At 47.1% G+C, this 11,441-nt stretch overlaps 4 protein-coding genes across 4 annotated transcripts; 3 read left to right on the top strand and 1 right to left on the bottom strand.

Annotated features, from left to right (window-relative positions):
• Positions 1-169: 169 nt before the first annotated feature.
• I302_103107 (uncharacterized protein) lies at positions 170-1,809 on the bottom strand (the record flags this gene model as incomplete). The annotated part of the gene is made up of 3 exons (XM_019188480.1): positions 170-813; positions 881-1,648; positions 1,713-1,809. The coding sequence occupies 3 exons, from the start codon at positions 1,807-1,809 to the stop codon at positions 170-172; spliced, it is 1,509 nt and encodes a 502-aa protein (XP_019051358.1).
• Positions 1,810-3,285: 1,476 nt separating this feature from the next.
• Positions 3,286-5,356, top strand: I302_103106 (uncharacterized protein; the record flags this gene model as incomplete). Its single annotated transcript, XM_019188479.1, has 9 exons — positions 3,286-3,542; positions 3,657-3,906; positions 3,972-3,993; positions 4,068-4,079; positions 4,149-4,353; positions 4,426-4,846; positions 4,928-5,023; positions 5,096-5,157; positions 5,221-5,356. The coding sequence occupies 9 exons, from the start codon at positions 3,286-3,288 to the stop codon at positions 5,354-5,356; spliced, it is 1,461 nt and encodes a 486-aa protein (XP_019051357.1).
• A 1,129-nt stretch (positions 5,357-6,485) lies between these two features.
• Positions 6,486-8,397, top strand: I302_103105 (uncharacterized protein; the record flags this gene model as incomplete). Its single annotated transcript, XM_065869616.1, has 4 exons — positions 6,486-6,892; positions 6,959-7,044; positions 7,159-7,291; positions 7,383-8,397. 4 exons carry the CDS (start codon positions 6,486-6,488, stop codon positions 8,395-8,397), a joined length of 1,641 nt encoding a protein of 546 aa, XP_065725688.1.
• A 110-nt stretch (positions 8,398-8,507) lies between these two features.
• On the top strand, positions 8,508-10,630 carry I302_103104 (uncharacterized protein; the record flags this gene model as incomplete). Its single annotated transcript, XM_019188478.2, has 9 exons — positions 8,508-9,112; positions 9,229-9,245; positions 9,316-9,381; positions 9,454-9,497; positions 9,574-9,596; positions 9,690-9,946; positions 10,073-10,158; positions 10,227-10,324; positions 10,429-10,630. The coding sequence occupies 9 exons, from the start codon at positions 8,508-8,510 to the stop codon at positions 10,628-10,630; spliced, it is 1,398 nt and encodes a 465-aa protein (XP_019051356.2).
• Positions 10,631-11,441: the final 811 nt, after the last annotated feature.

The raw sequence follows: 11,441 nt of genomic DNA, 5'->3' as shown, positions 1-11,441 counted from the left end.
TTGCCTAAAGAACAAACGAATACAAATCTATCTCAACAAGATCGGTGGCAAATTCAGTCGCGTGAACTTCAGTATTGACGGAATGCTTCGCATTAGATGGGAGACTAGTTGTCCGAAGATGGTTCCTCTATTTTCATCCTGTGCCACGTTATACCGCTACGTGCTTATCTCAGTAAACAAATCTATCAGCGTATTCGTGCGCGTCTTTCCATCGGGTAGCGAGGACACGGAACTGGCTGGCTGCCCTTCTGATATCTCCAGGGTCTACTGTACGATCCGTTGGCATGACTTGATGTAGGTAGTAGGGGACTGAGTCGAGGTATTGCCTGTCAATTTCTGGTAGATTCTCAGGTATAAATTTGTCTTCTGTGAGCTTCATGAATCTACTCAGCGCCCTGCTTGCTGCCTCTTCATCCAACTTAGCTTGCTTTTCATCTAGCGTATTTCCAGGCTGGACTAGTGTACGGGCAAATGTGGACCCCCCATCTCCTCTTCGATCTGCCTGGTCACAGCAGTTTTTGTACTCCTTCATGAATCTTTGCAATGCGAAAGAGAGTCCGGGACATCTGTCGGCTCTTGAGAAGAGCTCGCCCGTCTGTGACAGATGATTGATGACTTCGTTTGTGAGCCTTCCCAGAGAAGCCCTTTGATCTGGACCGAAAGTCCAGGATTCAGTGCTTGGGTCGAGATTGACATGGTCAGGCGAGACAGCATCGATACTACTTGCAAGGGCCGGGAAACTAGGGAGTAGCCGCGAGGAAGGGTTGGCGTTCCTTTTCCAGTTATTCAGGTCGGATAGTGCGCTCTTCAATCCTAGGTTTGATCAAAGCCTCACATCAGCTGGGACAGCAGGTCTTTCATCTCTGGTGATCACACTCACGTGTGACGGTAGATGGATCCTTCACGCATAAAGCCTCCTGTGCGATCCATGGGATTGACGGGATGAGCTCCCTGTTCACTCCGCTCTGTGTCTGTGCCTCCTTCCAGAGCCTCGTGAGGGGCATAAGTCTTGAAGCTAATTGTCGGACTAGCCCGTGTGCGTCCTCGCTTTTCAAATAGACGTAGGAGTCGAATTCCCGGCTATGCTTCGCCATTTGATACGGGATCGAACCTATGAAAGCTTTGTCGATTTGATATATATCCCTGTGATCGCCTGAAGACTTGTTGCTGGTGAGTTGTTTGAAGTCTTCGAGAGCTTGTAACGCTGCTCGCTCGCAGGAACTTGCGCGATTTTGTGAAAGGCTATTCCCAGTTCTGGCGAACAGATCGAACGCTGAGTCTGCCTCTGCCTGTGTACCCCTGTCGATGTACGATTGATAGCTATCAATCATCCCATGAAGCAGATGTGGTAACCTTTCGTCTTCAGACATTCTGGTCGATCCTCGACCAGTTCGACCCGTGATTGCGAGCAGATCCACACACTCCGCTGTAAGCTCTGCTAAGACTTTTGTCTGGTCTTGGGCTAAAGTCTCATTCCTCAACGTGTCCTTTCCATTCATGGACACTCGTGAGTGATCGATGTACCTAGTTTTCGAAAAGCAATCTTTGACTCTTTGCAGGTACTCTCTGCCCTGAGACGAGATGTCTGATTTTTGCCGGGTCGCCGTTTCGATCCATTGCTCGAAGCGCTCTCGTGATTTATCAAATCCTACAGTTCAGGATGGAAGTCAGTCGACAACAGGATACTCCTTGGATCATGTGATGAAGCTCACTGTTTGCTAGGTCTACTTTTCGTTGCGACCAGGCTACGTCTGGGTGGCCAATTGATTTGGAGTCTCCAGTGACACTAGAGCTCGCACGATATGCCATACTGAATGCGTGATATTGTGATTCTTAGATGTGTTGATGTCTAACTTAGGTGATGTAATGTGAGTATAGGTAATGTAATGCGAGTCGACAAGGAAGACAGATGAGAGACAATCGACACTTGGTTTATGCACGTCGAGTCATCCAGTCCTTCCTCGTTCCTCCTCAGGCAACGGGGTCCAAGAAGACCATCCTCCTTTGAAGTGGGGTGACCTCATGGCTATGCGAGTTCATTTGAAACGATGAGAGCTCAGTGTAAGGAGCTTTGGATTGAAGACCGATTCTCCGTGTCTCAGTGACTCTGAGAGGTCAACTCGTAGTAAACAGCGAATAGTGTAAAGTACGTCATCGAGATGTTGAGCCTTCAAGGCGAGTACCTCCTTGTGTACCATGAATGGTCAAAGGATCGCCAGAGTCTTCGAAACATATCTGCATTTGCAACAATATGTTGCGTAGAAGGATGATACGATTTATATGGCGAGTGACAGATTTCTAGCACTATTCAAGTCTTGAAATTGCAAGAGTGATCGCATCATGCGTATGCATTGCATTTGGATTATCAATTGTACTTGTCATCGCAGTGAGGCTCTCGTCATTGCGGTCGATGGGAAGACATGGAGTGGAATGGGGAACGGGATCTACGCAGGTGTCAAATCGCACGCAGGTGAACGCGACTCACTTTATGCTTGTGCGTTTGATGTGAGAAAGAGGAACCATCAAAAATGATCATCGCCTGAGTGAGCGTTCAATTGAAGATATTGTGTGTTTGGGTCGGATCAACCTTCTTCGCTATTATCCATCAAGTCCCTTTGTGTCGACCGACGATCGTTACTGGCAGGTGCAAGTGAGCAAGTTCTCCCCGTTATCATTCGATCACTGTATTCGTGGAGTTGCTTGATTTTCTAACTTCGAAAAGGGTAAAAATCGAAATAAATAAACAAGCTCCAGCTGTACTTCCCACGCGACCTGAGTTATGCCATACATATTGCCGTAATTCCATATCCCACTTTATCTCGTGTCAGCTCTCTGTCTCTCTCATACCGTTGAATCTGGTTTTGCATTGCTTTCTCTGAGACAGACTTGTCGATTAGCATCTCATACCTTAGATCACACCTACATTCCTTCACAGTTATACAGGAGGATCTACGAGACAAGCATTCTCGTCGATAGACTAGGTGGCGTGATATTTACGCGTTCCTCCAGGCGAGATTGGAATTGGATCTCTCAGCTCCAGGCGCGTTGTCGTGTTATCACCAGGTCAGTCGAGACTTGAAGAATCTTCTAGACAAGCTATATCGAGTGTCGTGAGTGATCTGTCAGCTTGCACATTATTATCACCCTCTTCCAAACAGAAAGCGCAACTCGCTTTCTGCAGATTTAGCTTGGCTCATCCCTGCTAGGTAGTGGGGATTGTATCATTCTTGTGTGTATATACTGATCACGTCTTCAATTATAGCTCATCCCTCAAAATCATCCAAGATGTTACGTGCTTCTCACAGGGTGTACACCTCCTACGCTGCAGCTGCCGTAGCTGTCTACCTCCTGCTCGGACCACTGGGTCTAGGACAGATCCCCTTCTTCCCCGACAGCTTCTCATCATCCGGCTGGGGAGGGTCAAGTGGGAATACAAGGGATAATGGGATTAGATCGACGAGTCCCGAGACGGACAAGTTGTTGAACTTCAAAATGTCAAAAATCGTAAACTTTGCGCCGGGATATACTGTCGTGGAGAATCTGTGAGTGGAGTACATACAGCCTTTCCATCCTATCCCCGTGGGAGAGATTCCCCTCACTTTTTTCTGTTAGTTTATCGTGGTAAGGCATACTGACGGACGTGTGTGATCAATCAGATACTGGCACAACTACTCGTACGTCTTCGTGACTGACCAACCGTGGCAAGTCCCAAAACACGAATACATCGCCAACAAGCACGTCGATACTCGAATCCCATTACAAGGTCATGAGGAAGTCAAAGTATACGGAATCAGATTACCGCCCGTCAGTCCCGAGGTCAAGGAGGAGAACCAGATTGGGCATACAATCTCGCTTGATGAGGCTATTGCATTGTTTGGAAAGGCCGAGGAACTTCAAAGTCCCATGGTGAGTGATGCGTTGTCCTGTTTGGGCCGGAGGGAGAGGTGAATAGCTGATTTGGTTTGTGATAGATCATCAACAACGATGACAACTGTGAGTTATAGCTGTCCCCGTCTACGAGCATGAGGAAGTCCGTACTGATGAGTTTACTTGGCCTGACACTTCAGTCGTATCGCACTGTACGTAGCACCTATTCTATTCATTGGATCGCTAGGCACTGATGCTGATGTTACGCAAATCGAACGTAGACTACCACTGGATCGGAGAGACCTTCCTCGGAGCATGGCGAACATGGTCCAACTATGCTTGGAGAACCGGGCTTACCCTACCCAATATCAAGGTTGTAGCTTTCACCAAACAGTACCACAAAGCTGAAGCTCCTCCCGGAAGTAACGGCGGTTCATGGTGGGAGGATACCCCAGGTGCTAACAGGTGGTTCACTACCAAATTCTTGTGAGTCGCCTCAATCACCTTTGTGTGCTATGTTCATGATGAGGTGAGTGACTGATAAGCTCCCTGACTTAGCCCCGGCGTAACATACGAGACCAGACCGGTATGGGAAGAACGAGCAGCCTCGCACGAATATTACCTCATCCCCCTCGCTCTCATCGCCGACCGACGAGGAGGTCACAACGGTCCTTCGAATGCTTGGAAACCCTGGGGAGACGCCCTGCGACTACCCGTCTCCCCCGACTGGTTGGTCAACCTTAGAGATAGGGTATTGAGCGATTATGCCGGACCCGTCAATCTTAGAAAGGGAAAGAAACCTCATGTGATGTACCTTGAGAGACAAGGTAGTGGAAGAGAGCTAGTCCCCGGGGATCATGAAGCTTTGGTCAACGCAGTTCAGAAATTGCAGGATGATGGTCTTGCGGATGTTACCATCAAGGGATTCAGCTCTAGTATACCTTTTGCTGATCAGGTTGCGGAGATCTCTACTGTTGATGTGAGTGGGCCTCTCTTGGGGAAGTAGATGACGAGGACTTTAGGTTGAATGCCTTGTTGATGATGTGTATGTGTCAAATAGATTCTCATCTCGGTCCACGGAAATGGTCTTACCCACACTTTATGGATGAACCCTGGTGGATCGGTATTTGAGCTGCAACCTGCTGAATGTACTGTTGTGAGTAGTTTTGGGTTTTGGGTTTTGGGCTTCTTTGTATACGTTGCATAGATGGCTGATCTGTTTGTATAGACCGATTACTCTCCTCTCGCTATTGCTGCCGGTGTACAACATTACCTAGTGCACGAGACCAGGTGAGTATTCCTGTCACTATGATCCTTCACTCTTGGGATCGCCTACTGACGTCTCAATCTTAGCTTCTGTATACCCGAAGAATGTCCAGGTAGAGGATGCCCCGGTCCAAGAGCCATCAACCGAGACGATATCAGAGTGACAGCTCACGTAGTTACAGATCAAGTCAGACGAATCATCAGGAGAATGACCAAGGCTTAGAGATGGTGTAGCACCTATCTTCCGGACTGGTACTAGATCTGCTTCCCCCTAACAGCTCGTATACACATATACAAATCATATATCCTATATCTGCTTTCCGTTTTCATAGTTTGTTTCGCTCTTCGCTCTCTTTGTTTTGCATGGATGGTGTTGATTGGGTGTGTTGTCTGCACTGGCATTTCTGCCATGTACTCGCATAAGGTCAGTATACACCCAAAGCCATGCAGGAGTCGATTCACAAGGACGATATGACAATGTCAAGAGCAAAGAGATGGGTACGAGAATGATTTCTGGTGAGTATAACTGGTCGCGTCAGTCAGTCGTGATCAATCGTTTTATTCATTCCTTTCATCTCGCATCTCCTCTTGTCACACCTCATAGTCATCGTCACCACCGGGCTCATGCATATCTGCAACCATCTTCTCTCTCTACTTTCGAATGTCAGAACAGGCTTACTACACGAGCGTGACAACTGTGACTCGTTTACAGAACAGGACTAGGCGACCAGCTGTATGAGATAGATCAGTGCGAGGAGGGACTTCCTCACTCTTCTTGTAACAGGTACACATCTCGTCTTTCCCCTTTATACTCGCGCACGAGTCACATAACTTGTTACAACAATGACGTCCATCAATCACAAGCATGGACGGGACAATAAGTATGGGTGGGCTTGAGGCTTGAGAACAGTAGCGCTTTGACTCGGGCAATTAAGGGGAGGTAACAAGGAAGGGTTGTGTGTAGGAGGACGATGTCCCATCAAATCAGTTACAACGATCATAAGAGAAGAACAAATGGACGAGGTGGCGAAGGCAGTTGGGTATAATGACATTCCTACATCTGATCTCTGTTTTAACATGAGAAGACTAGAGTTTGAGCATTAGGGGATCTATACAGGTGAGTTGAACTTTGACATCTCCACACTGGGGCCGAGGCTTGAACTGAATCAAGCAGTCAATGAATGGGTGAGACATCTCAATAACAGACTCACGTTGAGCTTGAGGTGGGACTTATGAATGTATTATCATGATGTCTTGGGGTCTGATGATATGTGGTTATGCTCGATAAGGATAATGTACTAATCATTATCAAGGATAACAGGTAAATATCATCATCGTAACGATCGTTCACCATGACAACATTCACCACCTCACGACCCACTCCCCCACCTCTTATACACTCGGGATACAACGACCTCGTCTCCCTCGTAGCATCCACACCATCCAAATTAGGAGTCAACCTCGCTTCCAACCCACAATCATCGAAGTACAACTCCCCTTCACCACTACTCAGAGGTTATCCGAGATTACCTGATCCTCTACCCCGAGCAGATTCTTATGTCCGGTTGATCCAGGAGGAAGTGACCACCAGACCTTTCTTACCTTCCTCTTCATCGGTGGCGAGAGGGGGGAGAGCGAGAGGATATGCTAGAGGTGGTGGGAGGGTTGGAGCGGGGAATGGAAGGGAGGAATGGAAAGTCTCGGAGTTGAAGAAGAGGAAGATTGATAAGAAGATGATTGGGTATCCTACGGATTTTAGGTGCGTGATGTGATCGCTTGCATGAAAATATATTATGTTATGATGACAGCTGATATGAGTACATAGACATATCTTTCACGCTTCAACGTTCGAAGAGGCTACGGAACTACTGCTGAGATGGTCTATAGAAGGAGTAGGGGACAAACTTGGCGGTAAGTCCAATTCGACGTCTATCCGCTATGATCTATGTCACCAGCACCTCAATGTTCTCTCAGCCTACCTTCCCCTCTGGTACGTGTCAGCGTACTGATTGAATCGCTGCGCAGACCCAGCATGGGCGTACCCCATCAAAGAACTGGTCAAAGCACGAGCGAGAGAACAGCAAGCCAGAGCTGTAGCTGCCGTGGTAGAAGCTACTGCTCGGACTCGTGATCTGGCCAACACAGATATGGAAGACCTGTGAGTGCATCAGCTGTCAAGGCATATCTCAAATTTCATTCACCCAATCCTATACAAGGATAACCGACCGTTGGCTGACTGAATCTCATAGCAAGGCACCTGGTACCCTTAGAGTAGTCAACGGTCTCCCCTCGTCCATCTACTCTACCACCAACACCCTCCTCAAGAGCAACAATAAAGCCCGACCCACAATCCTGACCCGTACCAGTGGGATCAATGCCTACAATTCACGGTCCACGGGCAAAACTTCAATTTCCCCGCTGTTGACTGGCGGATCTACCCCAATAGCCATCGCGAATTTCCAAGGCTACTTTGACGACGCTTCTTCGACTGGACATAGAGTCGTGCGAACACCTACCAGCCCATTGAACCATCCTATACCCTTCGCTTCTCCCGATCTGGCCAAAGGTAACACCAAGCCACTGCAGATCAAGAAGAAATCGATATCTGCTTTACCAACCCCCATCGAGGCTAGCCCTACTACCAAGAGCGAAGAGGCTGTTATTGAAGATTATCCACCTCTCCCCTCAATTGAGGAGAAACCTTCCAGTCCACCCACGCCATCTCGCAGGAAAGATGCCAGACCGAAGGCACAGGAGATATTCACCACACTACCATTCCGAATTATCAAACCTTCGCTTGAAACCCTCGAGAAATCCATGTCGATCGCGCTATACTTCGAACAGTATTATCATTCTCTCCTTAAAACCCCTCTTGTAAACGTTGTTGGATACTCTCCTCCTCGTGCTCATAGCGATGATAGCAAACCTGTCCATCCTGGAAATTACGTTTTGAATCGAGCTAGGAGACTAGCCAAATTAGAATCGACTTTTGCGTTACCTGAGAATAGGTTCATGTCTGACGATGAGAAGATGGCGAGGAGAGAGGAGTTGCAGAAAGAGGAGAATAGGATATTAAGAGAGAGGAGGAAGAAGGTCGATGTGAAAGGATTTGAACTGGGTAGGGTCATTGGGCATGGCGCGTTTGGGGTTGTTAGGATTGCTAGGGAGAGGGAGTCAGGTAGATTAGTAGCTATGAAGCAGGTGAGTGGGGGTTATCTTGCTGCCTCGATGCGGGATTGTAACGGATGGCATGGTTCAAGCTGATTTTTGTAATGCGTAACGTACCTTGAGCTTCGGAAAGCAGAGTGAGTCAAAGTTTCTTCCTTTAGGTCTTACAATGGTTATTATAAGCTCATCTGTCCTGTACACCCAGCATGCTCCGTAAATCGCAAGAAGGCCATGTGCGAGCAGAGAAAGATCTCCTCGCCGCTGCCGCTTCGCGCCAACTCTCCTCCAATGTCCTAGGTGGAGATACCGACTCTCTCATCCGACCATCATGGATAGTCCAGTTGTACTACGCCTTCCAAGATACCGACCACCTCTACCTCGTACTGGAGTTCATGGGTGGTGGGGACCTATTAAACCTGCTGGTAGAACGGGATACCTTCCCAGAGGAGATGACGAAGTTCTACATCGCTGAGATGGTCTTAGCATTGGAAGAAACACATTCATTAGGGTTTATACATCGAGATACCAAACCTGACAACTTCCTGTTTACCAAGCAAGGACATATACGAATTTCCGATTTTGGCCTGGCAACTGATCTTCACTGGGCACACGATACGAGTTACTACGAACATCAGAGATTGGCTATACTTCGAAAGCATGGTATCGACCTTGAGTACCCCTCGGTGAAGACCAAGAGGATGAAGAAGGAGGATGTGGAGAAGATCATGGGGAAGGAATGGTTGGATAAGGGACAGAATCTGTTGACTTGGAGAGAGGGGAAGAGGAGGGCGTTGGCTTATTCGGTTTGTGGGTGAGTAAGAGTGGCGTTACTCTGGACATGACCTTTACGATTCGGCATGATGGACTGGACTCCCAGCGAGATGATGAGTAGATGGACACGAGCTGATTATGAAATATGTTATACAGGACAAACTCGTATATGGGTGAGGATCCTCAGCTTACCCCAGTCTCCCAGAGTTTTGTCTTATCTGACCATGGCATCTCGATAAACAGCTCCCGAGGTGATTCGTGGTCAGGGTTACGGTTTCAGCTGTGACTGGTGGTCCTTAGGTATCATAAGTGAGTTATCTTGATCGATCGCTTCTTAGTGTGTATCATTGGCTGATCTGTATGCTCCTTGAACCTCAATAGTGTACGAAAGTCTGTATGGTTATCCACCATTCGTTAGCTCGTCGGTGAGTCCGAGCTACTACGCTGCTATTTACCATAACTCATATTTGAGACATAGCTGACTGATCATCAATTTTTTAGCGGCATGTCACTCGACAGAAGATGTAAGTTATCAGTCCCAATGTTGTGTCCCTCGGATATGTCATCGGGAGTGCTCAATGATATTACTCTTAACTGATATCCCTTCTTATGTATAGTCTAAACTGGAAAACCACCCTCAAATTCCCACCCAAACCTCGCCTTTCGCCCGATTGTCTTGACCTGATGACTTCTCTACTGTGCGAACCTGAAGATCGACTAGGTACGACCCCACTTGAGAAATCGTCGATCCTCACTTCGTCAAATAAGGGAAGTGCATTGAATGGCCGACATGCGAATCTGGCCAAAGGGCTGGGTAACGATGGTGCGGAGATGATCAAGGGACATAAGTGGTTCAAGGGGATTGACTTTGATAGTGGGTTTATCTCATCGGTCTATCTTGAATGAGGAAAACTTACTTACGTGACATATAATACATGTTATACGGTATCGAGTGTCGTCCCATGAAGAATAAGCTGATTCGGTATGTGCGATGTCGCAGATCTACACCGACAGACACCGCCGTACCATCCTGATCTTTATGCTGAGGACGATACGAGGCATTTCGATGATGATATACCTGATGAGGTGGGTAGACCTTCCTGTCGTTCGTCTTGGGCGATAATGCGATACTGATCGAGCGATATCTCCATCAGCCACTCGCTCCTGCCAATGGAGCTGCAGCGAATGCCACCAAAGACCCATTATTGCGGGATAAAACTCATGGTGCGTATTTACTGGAAATTAGGAAGAAGTGAGTTACTCCTCCCTCAGTCGTCGCTTTTGTCATTCCTCCAAAACTCCATCGATCAGCCTGATAGCGGAGTTTGCATTTTATCTAATCACCTCGCCACTCAGCCTCGCATTCAAAGGATGGACCTTCAAATCGCCCTCTCTTGGCGAATCTCGATATGGTCATCTAGGTGAATTATCACATCTCAAGGATATCTCCGAGGATACTCTGCGAGGTAATGGAGATTGGGATGAAAATGGGAATAGTAATGTTACGAAGAGTGGTATGACCTCTGGTACGGTTAGGAATAGAGCTCTGTCATTTTAGTCGGACTGTTCAGGGGGGATCTTTATTTTAATCCATATAATATCTTCGAATGAGACATTTGGTGGTGGATGGCTGGGTAAGCTGTATTTGATAGATATACACGGACCTTTGTTGTTATTGGTAAGATGTTACGACGTTTTATGAATGATTGATATGAGCATATCAGCTTTTTGAATGGTCATACACTGACACCAGACGATGATCAACCCTACAAGTATATTTCACGGTGAAATTCCAATGCATCCAACCCTACTTTCAATCTCTATCCTGCAGGTATTGGTTCCTACGGGTGTCGAATCATGAATTCCAGAACACATGTTCGTGCGTGATAACGTGGCATAGCCCTGGATTATTCTGAAGCCTTTGTAGCAGTGTCCTATCGGATGGTCAAGGGGATGATGAAACATTTCACATGGGAATATGGCCATAGGATTACATCACGGGATGATTGCCACTTGCCACTTGTGGTAAAATATACATCTAGGTTTGCATTCAGTAGAGAAAGAAGGGAAAAAGAAATCAGTCACGTCTAATCCATTACTGTAACAAGGTACGAAAAGGTGGGGAAAGGGGGTAACAGTAACAAACAACTTATAGTAATACACTGCATACACAAACATCCTTGAGCTTCAATCTAGCCATTCATCATCAGCATCATCATCACCGACATCGTCCATGCATTATAATATACCATCATCGACATCACCACCACACTCATTGACACCAGCAGATATCAGCATATACAACAGAGCAGCGTCCCTCCCTGGACCATTTATAATCAAAACTCACCAAAAGCACAAAAGTATCCTGT

The sequence above is a fragment of the Kwoniella bestiolae genome, chromosome 1 (assembly GCF_000512585.2).
Source record: "Kwoniella bestiolae CBS 10118 chromosome 1, complete sequence".
Taxonomy (NCBI): Eukaryota; Fungi; Basidiomycota; class Tremellomycetes; order Tremellales; family Cryptococcaceae; genus Kwoniella; species Kwoniella bestiolae.
The sequence above is the reverse complement of the archived record's forward strand: the minus strand, read 5'-3'. Positions and strand labels throughout refer to the sequence as shown.